Here is a 16,923-nt window from a genome sequence, read left to right on the forward strand (position 1 = left end):
GGGGACTCAAGCTAACACCGTCTTCCCTGCACCTCCCACAGATCCACAAGGCTTCACTGGCTCCAGGATCAGGTCTCTCCAGCTCAGGCCTAACGGGTCAAGGCCTAACAGGTCAAGCCAGGCGATGAGGTGGGGTTGGGTGCGGAGCGGGGGCTACCCCAGCCAAGAAGCCCACTGCAGCCGAGCATCTTGTTCGGGAAGCACAGGGAGAGATATCAACACGCAAAATGAAGCAGCCCGTGGCCCTGCTCCACAGAGAACTAGACAGAGGTTTCGGGCATTCTCCCAGGATCGCAGGCCTCTTCCCAGTGAGCTCAGCTGCGCGGACGGCGCCCCCCTCCGGTCTTCCGAGCGCTCTCGCCGGCGCCGCTATTAAACTCGCGGAGACTGTATCTGAGAAAAGGCGGGCAAAATTCCTTTTGATAAGTTATGAATGGGGAGAAAGTGTTTGTAGTACTCATTGTTAAAACCACGGAGCCGGGGACTTGGCCCGCTCCCGGCCAATCGGAACCCGGAGGCTATTTTGAAATCGCTCCGGTTTTAGCCAATAGGCGTGCAGGAGGCGAAGCCCCGCGCCGGCTCCGGCCAATGAGTGCGGCGTTATGCTAAGAAGCCGGGGGCCGGGCCCCGCCGACTGTCAGCGGGTTAAAGATGGAGCCGGCTAGCAAGAGGGCGCCACGAGGTGCGGGGTCGTCCTGATGGGGACGACGGGGGCGACCAACCGCCAGGACCCTTCTCTCGCTAACCTTCCGCGTCCTGCCCCCGGCCTGGTTTGGAAGGGGCGTCCCGCCGCGTGAGTAGCAGGGTCCGAGGTGGAGGGCACCGGCAGGGCGGCCCTATCGGGCGGGACTGTACAGAGGGGCGCAGCCCGGACCCCGGGCGCCCTCTCCGCACAGGGGACTCCAGAAGGGCGGGAAGCCTCCCTTGCTCCTTTGCTTCGCTCTGGGCCTTCAGGCAGTGAATCTTTAGGACTGGAGCCCAAGTTGGGGGCTAGGGGCCGGGGATGGGGGCCTGACCCGACAGGGGCGCGCCGTTCAGAATGGGGCCACCCTCCTTCTCTCGGAGCCGCAGACCGAATGAGGCCGTAGGGTCGTCGGGCTGTACCCACTCTGGCTCCGTGCGGGAGTGGGCTTCGGACTGCGGCGGAGCGCGGGTCTCTCTCCTTTGTGTGTTTGCCCCCTCCCCCGTCCGCTCCCGCTCCTGGGTTGGAGCTACCCCTCGGTCTGGGGTCTCTCCCACACCGCAATGTGGAGCGTGCTGGGGAAGGTCCAGGACCTTCTGACGACCTCTAGGACCGCAGCCCTGCCGAAACCCTCCCCGCCTTGAGGTCCAGGACAGGGCCTCTAGCCCCACCCACCCACCCACCCACGGTTGAGCTTCCCGCCCTGGGCTTATTGGGGACTGTGGGGGTCCCTCCTGCTGGCCCCAGATGCTCTGACGAGGTTGCACTACTGTGCTCTGAGAAGCAGTGCAATGATATTGTCAAAGCATCTGGGACCAGCCTTGGGAAACCCCCCTTCTCCACACTACAAACCCCCTCCCCAGGACGGGCCCCTTGGGCCTACAGAACCTCCCCTCCCCCTGTCCCTGGCCTCGCTCCTTTCTCCATGGAAACTTGAGATCCTGGCCAGGCCTGGGCCTCTGGGGTCAGAGGGCACCCTTCCCCCCAGGCAGAAGCCCCACCCCAGTGGGCCTGCATTCCAGGTCTCAGATCCTCACAGACCACCGCCGGGAGAGGCGCTGGCAGGCCTGCCTGACACTCTTTCCCTGTTGCACTACTGTGGGCCGCTGGGAAGCAGTGCAATGATGAAAGGGCATCAGTCAGGCCCAGCCCACCACCCATAGCGCCTGAAGGCAGGGAGTTTTGCTGCCTCAGTCCACTTGCTAGCAGTGAGGAGTAGGTGTGGAACGGGACTGACCCCTCCATCAGAGGACTAGGTGAGTGCAGAGCTGGGGGATCCTCCCACAGATTCTCTTTCTGGGTTATGGCTGGACAGGAGCAGGGGCAGAGGCCCTGGATTCAGAAAAGCTCTGCTTTGAAGAAGATCTTTCCACACCAACTCCCTGGGTAAGACTGGGAACTTCAGCTCTGGTCAGGGCCTTGTGGAGAAATGGAGACCCACTCTGTTGCCTGGCTCAGACCCAGCTCAACTTTGACCATGCACAGGTGGACTACACCCCACCCTCCTTGAGGGCTTGGGGAGGGTCAGACTCTGGAGAGAACATTCTCCTGGGTTCTTAGCAGCAGCACTATTTGGGGTGGGTGGGTGGACTTGGGCCATGAAGCCCCTAGGTGATACCCATCAACCATGCCAGCTTGTTCTCTTACAGGTAGGTACGCTGCCCTGAGACTGCAGGAGGGACCAAGAGGTGCCTGGCATGCCCATCCTAACAGCTACAATTAGGGGGATTGCCAAGGAGCCAGGCCCCAGGTATGCCTGCAAGGTCACCTTCTCCATCAGGACCTACCACAATGCAAAAGGCTTTTGTGTGCCCAGGGACCGTCATTCAAGCCTGCCTCCTTTGAGAGGAGGCCTAGGTTTCCAGATGGGCATTTGGGAGTACCCCTCACCCCAGGCTGAGCACATCAAGATGTCAGCTTCACCCCTACCCTGGGGAGAGGGTAGAAGACCGGGCATCCGTGGCTGGTGGTGGCCATCCTTATTTCTGTGCAGATTTTGCACCCACTGGCTGGAGACCCTCACACAGATGTCTCTGGCCCCTGCTGGGGGATGCTTGTGAACTCAGGGCTTTGCTCAAATGTTCCCTCCCAGGGAAAGCCTTTCTTGGCATCCAGTATCCCTCCAGCAGAGCCTGCTAGATTGAAATTTCTCATTGTGGCTGAAGTCCTCATCAGACTGGGAGCCCTGAGGGCAGGGACAATGTCCCTTTTTATATCTCTCTCGGCAGTGCCTGGCACAGAGGAGGGGACCAATACAACTTAAAAAAAAAATACATGAAGTGTGAAGTATTATTAGCATAACATGGTGGGGGAACTAATTAGGAGTTTGCTTGATCCCTCAGAGGTTACTTGTGCTGTATATAAAAAGGCACATACTGTATATTTCAAAGTCTTTAAGTCACACGGTATCAGGAAGTAGAATGAAGATTTAAACCCATGTGTATCATATCTGTTTGCACCCCTAGGCTAAAATTTTTTTCCTCCTTGGTTGTTTCCTCCTTGGTTGCTCTCTGACTTCAAAGCGGGAGGAAGTGAGGGCCATCTCCTATGTCGGGGACAGCAGAACCTAGAGGGTGGTGGTTTGGTAGTGGGAGGTGAAAATTTTCTTTAGACTTCTCAGATACACTCCATGGATCTCACGTTGATGGGGGTGAAGGGGTTTGGAAGGTGACAGAGAGGAAGTGATCCAGGATGGACCCCCTTATCAGTGTGGCTGTGGTGGATGGTGGTGACATCGCCGACCAAGTAGGAGAGGGAGGAGAGAAGCCGGTTTGGGGTTAGGAGGGAAGAAGCTGTATGCCAAACTTGGTGTATGTTCAGCGTGAGACGCCCAAGAAACGTCTCCAGCCAAAACTTGGATGTGGTTCTGGAATTCAAGGGAGGTCTGAGCCTGAGACGCCGGTTAGAGTTAAGTCAGCTTAGAGTTGGGACCAAGAAGTGGGGTAGGATCGTCCCAGATGGTACCGCGAGGACGGGACCTTCTCAAATGCGTCAGGAGCAGCTGGAGATGCTGGTGAAGAGGCAACTGCGAGTACAGAGTAAACGAGTGGTTATACAGGGGAAGAGAAAAGACAGAAGCTGGGGAGGGCTGGGTTTAATGCTAGAGAGTAAACCAGGAGAAGAGTCAAGTCTGAGTAGAGGAGTTAGAGACTGAATGAAGAAGCCCTTGGGGTGTTGTCTAGAGACCTCAAGGAGGGAGGGCGAGCAGGCGGAATGGGGAGGGGGGAGAGCCTTAAAGTTTGAAGAGTACGGCTGCTGACCACGTTCCTTGCGCGGCCACCGCCAGCTCCCTGATCAAGGTCTGCAACACGCCAGCGGGATGGGGTCTCCGCGCCGCGGCGGCGTTTGCCCCGTCGAAGGTTTCAGAGCGCATGCCCAGAGCGGGGGGCATTGTCACGTGCGGCCGCCTCGCGCGGATTGCGCACCCCCCCCCCCCCCCCCGCTCGCCAGCTCCGGGGGTGGGATTGGCTAGAGCGGTAGGGGCGGTAGCGGCAGCAGGCGGAGGAAGGGTGCGTCCGCGAGGCGGCTGTGGGGCAGAGAGCAGGTGCGTCCCCTGCAGTCCCCGCCCCGACGGGCCCCCGCCGCCCACGGCGACCCGATCCCTGCCCCTTGGGACCTGTCCCTTTTCCCCAACGGCCGGAGGCGGACTGGGAGGCGGGGGGGGGCGCTGTCGCCGCGCCTGGAGGCTCGGTGGCCCCGCCCCGACGGCCGCTCCGCCCCCAGGCTGCCCGGGCCGCCCGCAGCCCCTCTGGGATGGAGGTCCTGGACGAGTTCGACAGCGAGTTCCCCCAGAGTGTGACCTTCTGCCAGCTCATCTCCGAGGAGGACTTCGAGAGGCAGGCGGCCACCTACACGGAGCGCGCGCTGCGCCGCCTCTTCCGCAGCATCGACCGCAACCCCGCGCTGGCCGAGAGGGTGGTGCGCAAGGGCAAGCTGGCCGAGTACGAGGGGCGCGGGCTCCTCTCCTTCCTCTGGGTGCGAGCCGGCGGGGCTGCAAGAGGGGGAGGCGGGATGGGGACCACGGGGGCGGGTGCTCGCACGGCTCCTGCTCCTCCTCTGAGGGTAGGTGATTGGGGGTGGGGTGGGGTGGGAGCCCTCGGGCCTAGCTGAAGCTGCAGGGTGGGGTTCTTCCAGAAGCCCCGGCTGCCCAGCTTGGGGAGTGCAGCCAGCAGGCGGCTCACCTGTCTGGCCTCCTCCTGCTCTGCCTCTCCCTTTGTCGTAGGCCAAGTTCTTCTGTGCAGTTCAGGGGGAGCTGAATTGTTGCAACAGCATGGGTGCCCTGGAGATGCACCAGCGCCTAGAGCAGCTGAAGAGGGGTATCCACCGCGTGCACCTCTACTCCCAGGGTGAGGTTCAGCCCCTGCCAGACTTCAGTAACCCAGGAAACCTGATTCAGGTTCCCTTATCCCTGGTTTTCTGCTTGGCACTTTTTTCTTTTTTTTAAAATTTGGTGTTCATTTTTAAAGTATTAGGAAAACGAACATATACAAAACTGGAGACCACAGGGAACACTCAGGGACCAGCCACCCTTCAGCTTCAGCAAGTATCCCCATCTTGCCATGCTTGCTTCGGGCTCTGTTCCCCCCTTTCCTTTTTCTGGAGCGTTTTGGGGGAAATCTCAGACATCATTGTATTCTTGGATCCTTTAGAATGCTTTTTGATCTGTTAAAAGACATTTTATAATGACGATGTTACCTAGATTTTGACAATTTCTTTTTTTTTTTTAAGATTTATTTATGTATTTGATGGAGAGAGCGCATGCTTGCAGGAGCAGGGGGAGCGGCAGAGGGAGAAGGAAAAGCAGGCTCCCCATGGAGCAGGGAGCCTGATATGGGGCTCCATCCCTGGACCCTGAGATCACTACCCCAGCTGAAGGCAGATGCTTAACCAACTGAGCCACCCAGGCGCCCGACAACAATTTCTTAATATTAGCTGATACTTAATATTTGGGTGTTAGGTCCTTTGAGGTTCCTTTTCACTAGGATGACCATGTACTTCGTGTCCATGTTGGCACACTTGTGAGGGTGAAATGAAAGGGGGCCACACTAGTGACCACATAGGGATGCCAAGTGAGGGATGGCCATGTCTGTTGGAGTTGCTTTGAGGTGGGATGCTCTCCCCTTACTCCCCCCATGCCATCAACTTGAAGAACTGTGTTGTCCTTTGGGACGTTGCGCTCACTGGATTTATATCTGTTGTTAGGGTCCCCTGGTGCCGTTTGCCTTGTCCCCCTCTCCCTGTATTTCTTGGGCATTTGCTCTAAAGCCTTGGTCAGATGCAAGTTCAGTTCTTGTGGTGCATTTGCCTTCAGTGATACACTAGCTAGTGGTGGAGCAGCTTTCTTCATTGTATCAGGAGGCCCGGCTCACCTGGGTCTCTCACTTTCCATGATGCTCAGTGTGAGTGCTCCACATTTCATCTGATGGGCCCACAGCATGTGTAGCTCTCACACAGCCTCCCGAGGAAGTGTCCATGCTATTAAACTCATTTTATAGACGAGGACATAGAGGTCCAGGGAGGGTAGCCAACAATGTGACAACAATGTCACATAGTAAGTAGTAGAGTCTAGACTGGAACTCAGGTATGGGTTGCTCTAGGACTCGGGCTCTTCGCCTCCAGGTCAGTGCTCACGGGTGGTAGTGATCATCATTCTAGATGAGCCCTTTCTTTCTTTCTTTCTTTTTTTTTTTTTTAAAGATTTTATTTATTTATTTATTTGACAGACAGAGAGCTCAAGTAGTTGGAGAGACAGGCAGAGAGAGAGAGGAGGAGGCAGGCTTCCTGCTGAGCAAAGAGCCCAATGTGGGGCTCGATCCCAGGACCCTGGGACCATGACCTGAGCTGAAGGCAGAGGCTTTAACCCACTGAGCCACCCAGACACCCCTAGATGAGCCCTTTCACTGCGCTGTATGAGGCACTTGTTCATACCTACTTTGCTGGTGTCCAGTAGAAATACTCAGACTCGTGGAATATAGGAAGAAAACCTAACGTAGAAATAGGAGAGGGGGCAGGCCCCAGAATCTTGTTACTCAAAGACTCTCTCCCTGAGCGCACTTCTCCTACAGAAGGATTTCCTTACAGAGGAGAGGGCCTTTGCACACCCCCAGGATGGCCCTGGGGCTGGGTGTAGCTGGTGAACTCACCTGGATACCCCATGAAAGGCCTGGCTGAATCAGGAGCTTTCCACAAGGTTTGGGGGAGGCAGCAGACTGACCTGCTTGGGACAAGCCCAGCCCTCCTAGAGGGTGGTACTCTGTTCCGTCCCCTCAGATTCTGGCCTTGAAGTCAGCCCATCAGGGTGTGGGTCCTGCCTGGGCTTTGTACAGTGGGAGCTTCAGTTCTGCTTGTGTGAGAGAGAGAAAGACAAAAATACCCTTTCCTTGTAGGGTACCTGTGGGGTGGATGGGATGGTACATGTTGGTGCCTGTCAGCAGTGGCTCTGGATGTTCTTACATGGTGCCCTTTGTGGGAGGAAGCTTGGGAAGAGCCTACACCATTGTTCAACCTCTGCTCTGCCCTGTTCTGGCCACAGTGGAGGCCCTCATTGGTCCCTTTTGTCACAGATGCCAAGAAAAAGAGAAGAAAGTCAAAACTGAAGAAACGGGAACCCATCCTCTTGAGAGACCGATCAACCTCCCCATGCCTGCCACCAGCCCTGCTGCCACCTCCCCCACTGCCGTCACCCGCCACCACCATGGCCTCCGTGGTGGCCCCATCGCCTCCCGTCTACACTATGCCTAGGGTCTTTGGTCCCTTCCCTCCGCTGCCCAGCAAGTCGGTCAGTGAGCTCATCCCACATTCTGCGTGGCCCTGGGAGGGGCAGTCTCCGCCCCTGTGCTCAGAGCCAACCCCGTGGCTCTCCTGGGCCCATGGCAGTGACTGTCAGAACTTTGTTTTTAGGCAGCACAACGCTGTCTGGAGGCAAAATCTTGGGTAGAATGTTGATAGATAAAGCAGATAAAAGGGGTCTGCTCCAGTTGAAGGGTTGGAGGCATGGAGTTTTACCTGCTTGGCCTCAGCTGAATGAGGCAGCTGCCACGGGGCAGAATCTTGGGGCGCCTAAAGGACAGGTGGAGAACCATGGCTGCCACATCCCCAACATCTCCAGCCTCATGCCTGTCCCACCTCATGGCTAGTGTTCTTCCCACTTTCTTTAAGTGCCTCTGCAGTGCCTTCCTAACTACCGCCCTCTCCTGGCCCCCGCTTATCCCTCACTCTCAAGCCAGGCAGCCTCCTCATCCTCTCTTGTTCCTAGCTCCCCCATTCCGTCCCTCTTAACACCAAGCTTGAGGTGGGCACTAAGGATGACCCCGATGCATTTGCTGAATGAGTGACAGTCACATAGTTTCCCTAGTTCTTGTATAAGGTGTTTTTCTTCCCCATGAAGCCCCCAAACTTATCCTAAGATTTCCCTTATTTCCTCCAGATGGAGAAGTTGGAGGTTGCAAGGTCAGAAGTGAAGCTGAACTGGGCTGGCCTGTCATCGAACCCAAAGAGGTGGAAGGAATGGATTCTAGGCTCAGGGCAAATGAAAAGAGCATTTTAGGGAGCACGTTGTGGGCCGTGCTTGGTTCCCATTTTTCCCTACCTTGTTCATCCTCACCACAATCCCGAGGAGTTGTTATCCCCATTTTATAGGGACGGAGTCAAGGCTCATAGAGGTCTGCTCTGTGCCCGGGAGTCCCTGTGGGAGGGCCTGCCCAGGAGGAGCCCAGAGCTGATGCTCCCCTCCCCGCCCTGTCTTGCAGACACATGGTTGATCTGACCCCCTTGGTCCTCAATCCCGGAGGCTTCCATTTCTCGTACCTGGCTGGAAACAGTGCGCACAAGCTCCACTGCCCTGGCTTCCCCTGGTAAGCGTGCCTCTGAGCCTCTCTGGGGTGGGATGTCATCCTGGCTTGATGGCATCATGGCAGTGTACACGAGGGCCAAAAAACCATTCTGTGTGGTGGTCCTTCTCATTTCCTGAAAGGGCCCTAATGTAATCAGGTGCTGGAAAAGTCACTCCCCCTTCCTAGAGTGTGTAAATGCTGAGAATGGGCAACAAGCAGCTCAAAGACGCACCAGAAAGGGAATGATTCCATCAACTGTGGGTAGCCCTAAGGTTTATACACATGTGTTTTGCAAAGCAGGGATTTACTGAATATGTGGTTTGTTTGCTTGTTTGTTTTAATCACCTGTTTTTGACATTTATGGTGGTGGTGAGTATTTCCCATGGCATTCTGTGGAGTGTTATTTCAAAGTATGTACATAGACTGCGTGCTTCATTGCATCAGATGATTTTTTTTAATAGCTATTTTTTAGAGGAGTTCTATATTCACAGCCAACTGGAAAAGTGCTGAGAGTTCTCAGATCCCCCTCCCCCTACTCAGGCACAAACACCGCCCCCCCCCACTATCAACATCCCCCACCTTACAACTGATGAACCTACATTGACACGTCATCACCCAGAGTCCATATGTTTGGGCTCACTCTTGGCGTTGTACGTTCTATGGGTTTGGACAAATGTATAATGACAGGTGTCCCCTATCATAGTGTCCTGCAGAATAGCTTGATTGCCTTCAAAGTCCTCCATGCTCCAGCCGTTCATCCCTCTCTCCCCCCTAACCGCTGACTACCACTTTTTACTGTCTCCATAATTTTACCTTTGCCAGGATATTACATACTTGAAATCGTACAGTATATAGCCATTCTAGATTGGTTTCTTTAATGTACGGTTCCTCCATGTCTTCTCGTGGCTGGCTCGTTCCTTTTCAGCACTGAATAACTGGGTACACTGTAGTTTATCCATCCAGCTGCTGGAGGACATCTTGGTTGCTTCCAAGTTTTGATATGGACATAAGTTTTCAACTGTCTTACCAAGGAGCACGATGGCTGGATCACATGGTGATCATATGTTTCGTTTTAAAGAAACAACTGAAGTGGTTGTACCATTATGGATTCCCACTAGCAGTGAGTGAGAATGCAAATGACTTATCATGTAAGAAACCTGCACAGTTCTGTAGAGGTGGTTCTATTTTTTTTTTTAAAAAGATTTTATTTATTTATTTGAAAGAAAAAGACCACAAGTAAGCAGAGAGGCAGGCAGAGAGAGAGTGGGGAAGCAGGCTCCCTGCTGAGCAGAGTGCCTGATGCGGGGCTTGATCCCAGGACCCTGAGATCATGACCTGAGCTGAAGGCAGAGGCTTTAACCCACTGAGCCTCCCAGGTGCCCCAGAAATGATTCTAAATTTAGTTGATGGAAAGTTTATTCACGAAGACACCCAAAGTGTAAACAAACCTTTAAATATGTTTTTGGTTTCCTTAGTAATGAAAGATGTACATGTTAAGATTGCTAGGATGTGTGTTCTCTGCCTATCAAAAAGCCCCAGGTAGGGACTCGTGGGTGGCTCAGTCAGTTGCGTGTCTGCCTTCGGCTCAGGTCATAATCTCAGGGCCCTGGGATCGAGTCCCACATTGGACTCCTTGCTCAGCAGGGAGCCTGCTTCTGCCTCTGCCTGCTGTTCTCCCTGCTTGTGCTTGCTCTCTTGCTCTCTCTGTCTGAAAAATAAGTAAATAAAATCTTAAAAAAAAAAATACCCAAGTGAAGAGAATCCAGTGCTGTAAGGGCTTTAGGAAGAGAATCATTTTTTTTTTTAAAGAATTTATTTATTTATTTGACAGACAGAGATCACAAGTAGGCAGAGAGGCAGGGAGAGGGAGAAGCAAGCTCCCCGCTGAGCAGAGAGCCCGACATGGGGCTTGATCCCAAGACCCTGGGATCATGACCCGAGCAGAAGGCAGAGGCCTTAACCTGCTGAGCCACCCAGGAGCCCCAGAGAATCATTTTTGTTGTGAAAATACTATATATTGGCTTTTTCCTTTTAAAAGGTCTTTGAGATAATTTGCCTAGCATCATATGAATTCACCCATTTAAAATGTTCACTTTAGTGGCCTTTTATATATTCACATTTGTGCAAACATGCCCACAGTCCAATTTTAGAACATTTCCATCATGTCCAAAAGAAGGGATTGAAAAGACAACCCATAGAATGGAAGAAAAGATTTATAAATCAACAATAAAAAACCCATTCCAGAAAATGGGCAAAGGACTTGAATAGACATTTCTTCAAGGAAGACATACAAATGGCCAATAAACCCAGGAAAAGATGCTCCCCATCACTAGACATCAGGGAAATGCAAATGAACACAGTGAAATACCACGTCCCACCCACCAGGCTGGCTCTTAACATCAATGGCGTGTTGATGAGCATGGGGAGAAATTGGAATTCTAGCATGTGACTGGTGGGAATGTAAAATGGGGCAACCACCATGGCAAAAAGGCATGGTGGTTCCCCAAAATGTTGAGCATAGGATTGCCATATGACCCAGTAATTCCACTCCCAAGTATATGGCTGAAAGAAGTCAAGTAGAGAGACTCAGATGCTTGCCCATGAATCTCCATAGCACTGGCATCACAGTGGCCAAAAGGAGGAGACAACCCAAGTGTATCTAAGATGAATAAAATGTGATCTAGCCATATAACAGAATGTTGAAACAAGTGAAAGAAGCCAGCACGAGAGGACAAATTACTGTATGGTTCCAGAGTCCTCAAGGCAAAGTAGAAGTGAGGTTACCAAGAACTGGGAGAAGGAAGTGGGTTGTTGCTTAACTGGTACGGTTTCTGTTTGGGAGGATGAAAAAGTTCTGGAAATAGATAGTGGTGATGGTCACAGGACATTGTGACTGTATCTAATGGCACTGAATTGTACACACAGAAATGGTTAAAATGGTAAATTTTATGTATATTTTATTACAATAGAAAACAAACAAGAAACCCTAGCACCACTTAGCTGTCACCCCCCAGTTCCTCCATCCCCTGGCCCTAGGCAGCCATTAACCTACTCTCTGTGGATTTGCCTGTTCTGGACATTTCGTATAAATGAAACCATACAATAACATGGTCTTTCGCGACTGGCTTCTTTCATTTAGCATAACGTTTGCAAGGTTCATCCATGTCATAGCATGTGTTAACTATGAATTTCCTGTTCGTATGTTTGTTTGAATTGGCAGAATAATTTATTTTTATTTATTTTTAAATATTTTATTTATTTTGGAGCGAGAGCGAGTGCGCGCATGTGAGTGGTAGTAGGAGGGGAGAGAGAGGGAGAGGGAGAGAGAGAATCTCAAGTAGACTCTATACTGAGCGTGGAGCCTGACGCAGGGCTCGATCTCAAAACGCTGAGGTCACAACCTGAGCCAAAACCAAGAGTTGGATGTTTAACTGGCTGACCCACCCAGGCACCCTTGGGGATAATTTATTTTATTTTTTATTTTTAAAAATTTGTATTTAGGGGTGCCTGGGTGGCTCAGTTGTTTGGGCGACTGCCTTTGGCTCAGGTCGTGATCCCGGCATCCTGGGATCAAGCCCCATGTTGGGCTCCTTGCTCAGGGGTGAGCCTACTTCTCCCTCTCCCTCTGCCTGCTACTCCACCAGCTTGTGCTCTCTCTCTCTCTGTCAAGTAACTAAATAAAATTTTTAAGAAATTTAAAAATTTTTATTTGGGGGTGCCTGAGTGGCTCAGTGGGTTAAGCTTCTGACTTCAGCTCAAGTCATGATCTTGGGGGTCCTGGGATCGAGCCCCACATGAGGCTCTCTGCTCAGCGGGGAGCCTGCTTACCCCTCTCTCTCTGCCTAACTCTCTGCCTACTTGTGATCTCTCTCTGTCAAATAAATAAAATCTTTTAAAATTTTTTAATTTAAATTTGAGTTAACATAACGAATTTCCTGTTTCTTAAATTTCCTTTTTAAGACAAATTTTTGTTTTTTTAAGATTTTATTTATTTATTTGACACAGAGAGAGAGACATCACAAGTAGGCAGAGAGGCAGACAGAGAGCGGGGAAAGCAGGCTCCTTGCTGAGCAGAGAGCCCTACGTGGGGCTCGATCCCAGGACCCTGAGATCATGACCTGAGCTGAAGGCAGAGGCTTAACCCATGAGCCACCCAGGCACCCAAGACAAATCTTTTTTAGAGCAGTTTCAGGTTCATGGCAAAACTGATAGGAAAGAACAGAGAGTTCCCACACGTACCCCCCCCCCCCGCCCCCAGTATGTGCACAGCTGCCCTCATGAACAACATCCACTCCGGAGTGATATGTGTGTTAACAACCGAAGAGCCTGCACTGACATCATTATCATTACCCAAAAGTCGTAGTTTCCATCCGGGTTCCCTTTTGGTGCTGTACATTCTATGGGTTGACTTTCTTCTTATGGTGGAATGGTATTCCATTGTATGACTGTAATACCGCGTTTTCTCTATCTGTCCATGAGCTGATGGACATTGGGGTTGTTTCCATTTTTTGGCTCTTGTGAATAATACTGTTAGGAACATTGTGGCCAAGTGTCTGTGAGGACATGGTTGTCAGTTTTCTTGGGTATACCCGTAAGAGTGGAATTGCTGGATCATATGGTAAGTCTGTATCTTGAGCAACTGCCAAAGACACAAGGCCCTTATCAGACATAGGATCTACAAATGTTTCCTCCCACTATGTGCGTTGTCTTCCCACTTTCTCGGTGGTGTCTTTTGAAGCACAGAAGTGTAAGGTTAGTCTTTTCAAAAGGCAGTTTATCAGGACATCAGGACTCATAGGCGTTTTTAAATTCTTTGCTCTGTTGTTGTTTTGTTGTTGTTGTTGTTTTAAGATTTTATTTATTTGAGAGAGAGAAAGTACAAGCAGGGGGAGTGGCAGAGAGAGAGAGAAGCAGGCTCCCCGCTGAGCAGGGAGCCTGACATGGGGCTCCATCCCAGGACACCAGGATCATGACCTGACCTGAAGGCAGACACTTAACCAGCTGAGCCATCCAGGCATCCCTGCTCTGGTATTTTCAGTCCTGGAAGCTGGCCCCAAGGAGATGATGAAGGGAAAGAAAAAAGCGATTGTGTACCAAAATGTTTGGGGCAGTGTCATGTAAAAGAAAAACTGGAAACAGCTTAAATGTGCATTCACTGAATTATGGAATATTATGCAGACATAAAATTATAAACCTGATCATGTAGATTCATGAATTTTGTCTAAGTGGAAGCAGTAGGCTATGCAGTCAGATCAGAAGTAGGTGGGATGAAGGGATAGGAAGGGGACTGACAGCTGGGTGACAGAGAAGGGGTTGTTAGCAAACACACGCAGTGTTGTCATGAAGCAACATGTAAAAGGGAGGCGTTGGCCTTACCAGATCCTCACAGAATTATGGGGCCATGCACTGGGGCTGGACCCTATCAGGGCATTGCTGTCAAGATACCTTCTAGCTTTCTCTAGGCATCATTTTATAAAGGTGTGATTCAGTTAGACAATGTCATTTTTTTTTATCTTGCCTTTGTCACTCATCATTAAGGCCATGGGGACGGGTCCACTTCTTCATGGTCTTTTGAAGTCGAGCTTCATTGGCTGTATGATATCCTTTGTCTGTAGTACCGTCCCTTACTTAACTCCACTTGGGGCTTCCGTGAACACACGAGGTGCTTCTGGTTGCTTTTCCACGAGGATTAAAGTCTTTATGTGGTAAGACACTCCTGAATTTCAGATGAATTTCCTGAAGCAGAATTATAAGGGAAATGGTATGAACAGTTTTCAAAAGCCTCTTTTTTCAGACTCTAAAACAATACGTATTTACTGTGGACAATCTGAAAACCACACACAAAGGAGAAGAAAAGTGATACAAACCACCCCATTCCTACTGCCAGAAATAACTGGCACTAGCATATAATTGTCTTTTCCCTGTGGAGATGCATATCTATACACGTCTGGTAGTCTGTTACCTCATTGGGACTGTCCTGTTGGGCAGTTTCATAGCCAGCTGTGGAATGTGTTTCTTCTCATGTCTTTAGAAATAGACTTATATTCACCAAAAATAGATGCACAGTGCTCCATTGTATGGATGGAAGATTTCCTCAACCATTCTTGCTCGTTGAAACATTGCCCCGATGAGGACAATTTTAGGCTTTTGTTACATACTGCTTTTTGAGTGAGCTGTGTTCTGATGCTGTAATCAAAACTGGAGTATTTTTAATTGCCTTTAAAAAGTTTACAAAAGCAGGACACGTTCTATGGGAAAAAGTTTGTAATAGAGAAATGAGTATGTAAAATATAAGAGGCCCCTGCTCGGAGTCCCACTGCCAAGAGTTTCATGTGTACCCTTCTAAAACACACACACACACACACACACACACGGACACACAAACACACACAAATATACTGGTTAATTTTGTAACCAACACAGGATTATATTACATGTACTTCCCAGCAGCTGGCATTTTTCCACTACTGTACCACTGGAGCATCGTTATTTGCTGGGGTCTCCAGACCTACCTCAGTCCTTCCAATAGCTGCAGAACAGCCTGTCACATGGTGGCCGTGGGTCCTTTAGCCATTTCCAGAGGAGTGTTTAGGTGGTTTCCAGGTTTTCACAATCACAAACATTGCTGTGGTGAACAGCCTGGAACAACCATCCATGGGAGAGAGTTCTGAAAGTAGAAATGCCCTGAGAGCCATGCCACAGCCTCTGGTTTTGTTATGTGTACTTCTGGTGGCTCTTTGTGCCGGTATCCCACCTCATGGACATGTCTTGGCTATCTCCTGCACAGGACCTCGGCTTGTAGTGGCTCCCCCAAGACCGAAGAGACGCCACTCTCTCCTGTTAAGGCCTCCATCTTCACCCCGCCTGTCTTGCTCAAGTTCCAGCCTGTGCCAAGACCCAAAGATGACTCTGAGAACGACCCCAGCAGCACAGAGTCTGTGCCTCCCAAGAGGGGCCCATAATCTCTTCCCTACAGACCATGGCTAGAGGAGTGAATAAAGTTCCTGTGGAGGTGCCTGCTTGTACAGTCCCATGGGCTTCCTCCAGTCGGAAGAGGTGGTCAGGGTGGTGCAAGCCTGAGGCCCCGGCGGCCTGAGCCTGCATCCAGTAATTGGTCAGGTTGGTGGTAGTGTGTAGTCCCCTTGCTTGCACACTCATATGGGAATTGAGCCACGGTACTTTTTTTTTTTTTTAAGATTTTATTTATTTGAGAGAGCGAGAGAGAGAGAATGAGTGGGGACGAGAGGGAGAAGCAGGCTCCCTGTTGAGCAGGGAGCCCTATGTGGGGCTCAATCCCAGGACCGTGGGATCATGACCTGAACTCAAGGCAGACTCTTGACTGAGCCATCCAGGCGCCCCAGCCATTGGCGCTTTGAAAGAGAAATGAGTGATGAGACAGTGCTGTCCTTCCCTACAGTGACTCTGGCCACTTTGGGCCTCGCTTGACCCCACTGAGTAGGAAGTCTACCATTTTTCCCTATACTTGGCCCCTAAACTCAAACCTTATCCATGTGTGGGTTTAAAAACAGTGATCTCTTCCCTCTCTTGAGGAAAATAAGCTGGTGTATTAGTTTCCAACTTGGCACCTCCCTAAGGAATTTCAGAGACAGTGACTCCCCTTACGCAGTAACCTGAGAATCAAACCTGCATGTGAGATATGAGTCCTCGCTAAATGCTTGGTGACTGCTGGACGTTAGCAGATATTCATTGAACCCTTGTGTATGCCCCACACCTTGCTTGGGACTGGAGATAATAAGCCAAGTGGTTGGGGGTCCCTGCTCTTAAGGAGCTTACATCCTATCCTCGTGTGTGTGTGTGTGTGTGTAACCAGTGCAGAGATCTAATTAATAACAGGGTTCTAAGTTGTGGTAAGTCATGTGGGAGCTGAGTTTGACATGTATGCAGTGGGCTGTCAGGGAGGGCGTCTCTGAGGAGATGACGTTTATATTGAAACCTAGAAAATGAGAAGGAGGCAGCCATGAGATGAGAAAGGCCAAGGAAGCTGGCTTTGGGTGACTGGCTAGTGGTACAGTTGAGTACGGGGAAGAAGGGGGTTGGAGAATTCTGTTTTGACCAGACATGTTAAATTTGACATTAGGGGTATCTAAGTAGAGGTCAGGAATCTGGAGTGTTGGCCGTCTAATGATGAGAATCAAGGCATACAAGTAATATTTAAAGCCACGAGCCTGCGCAAGATCACCCAGTGCGTGGGTGTAGATGGAGGCCCAGGGCTTAGGCTGGAGCACATGAACATAGTGATCTGGTCAAGGGAAGGGTCCATAAGGGGTAGAGATGCGTGAGGGCCTCAGATTTTTGGACTTAATGGCTACTTGCCCCTAATTCGGCCAGAAGAGGGGCCAGGAGTCGCTGGGGACTGAATAGGGGGAGCAGAACGGGCACACAGCGAAC

At 51.1% G+C, this 16,923-nt stretch overlaps 1 protein-coding gene across 6 annotated transcripts; it reads left to right on the top strand.

The window, feature by feature from the left end:
- The first annotated feature begins 631 nt into the window (after positions 1-631).
- Positions 632-15,525, top strand: LOC308354129 (uncharacterized protein). 6 transcript variants are annotated; one of them, XM_080821434.1, is made up of 9 exons: positions 633-793; positions 1,998-2,068; positions 2,332-2,432; positions 4,406-4,657; positions 4,905-5,028; positions 7,246-7,460; positions 8,109-8,179; positions 8,431-8,535; positions 15,302-15,525. In XM_080821434.1, exons 4-9 carry the CDS (start codon positions 4,436-4,438, stop codon positions 15,474-15,476), a joined length of 912 nt encoding a protein of 303 aa, XP_080677560.1. In that variant the 5' UTR covers positions 633-793; positions 1,998-2,068; positions 2,332-2,432; positions 4,406-4,435; the 3' UTR covers positions 15,477-15,525. The 6 variants fall into 6 exon arrangements, with proteins under 6 accessions (XP_080677561.1, XP_080677560.1, XP_080677564.1 ...); XM_080821435.1 differs by lacking the exon at positions 1,998-2,068 and having other exon boundaries at positions 632-793; XM_080821438.1 differs by lacking the exon at positions 1,998-2,068 and having other exon boundaries at positions 640-793; positions 4,406-4,600.
- The last annotated feature ends 1,398 nt before the right edge of the window (positions 15,526-16,923 follow it).

This window comes from Martes martes (genome assembly GCF_963455335.1).
Source record: "Martes martes genome assembly, chromosome: 13".
Taxonomy (NCBI): Eukaryota; Metazoa; Chordata; class Mammalia; order Carnivora; family Mustelidae; genus Martes; species Martes martes.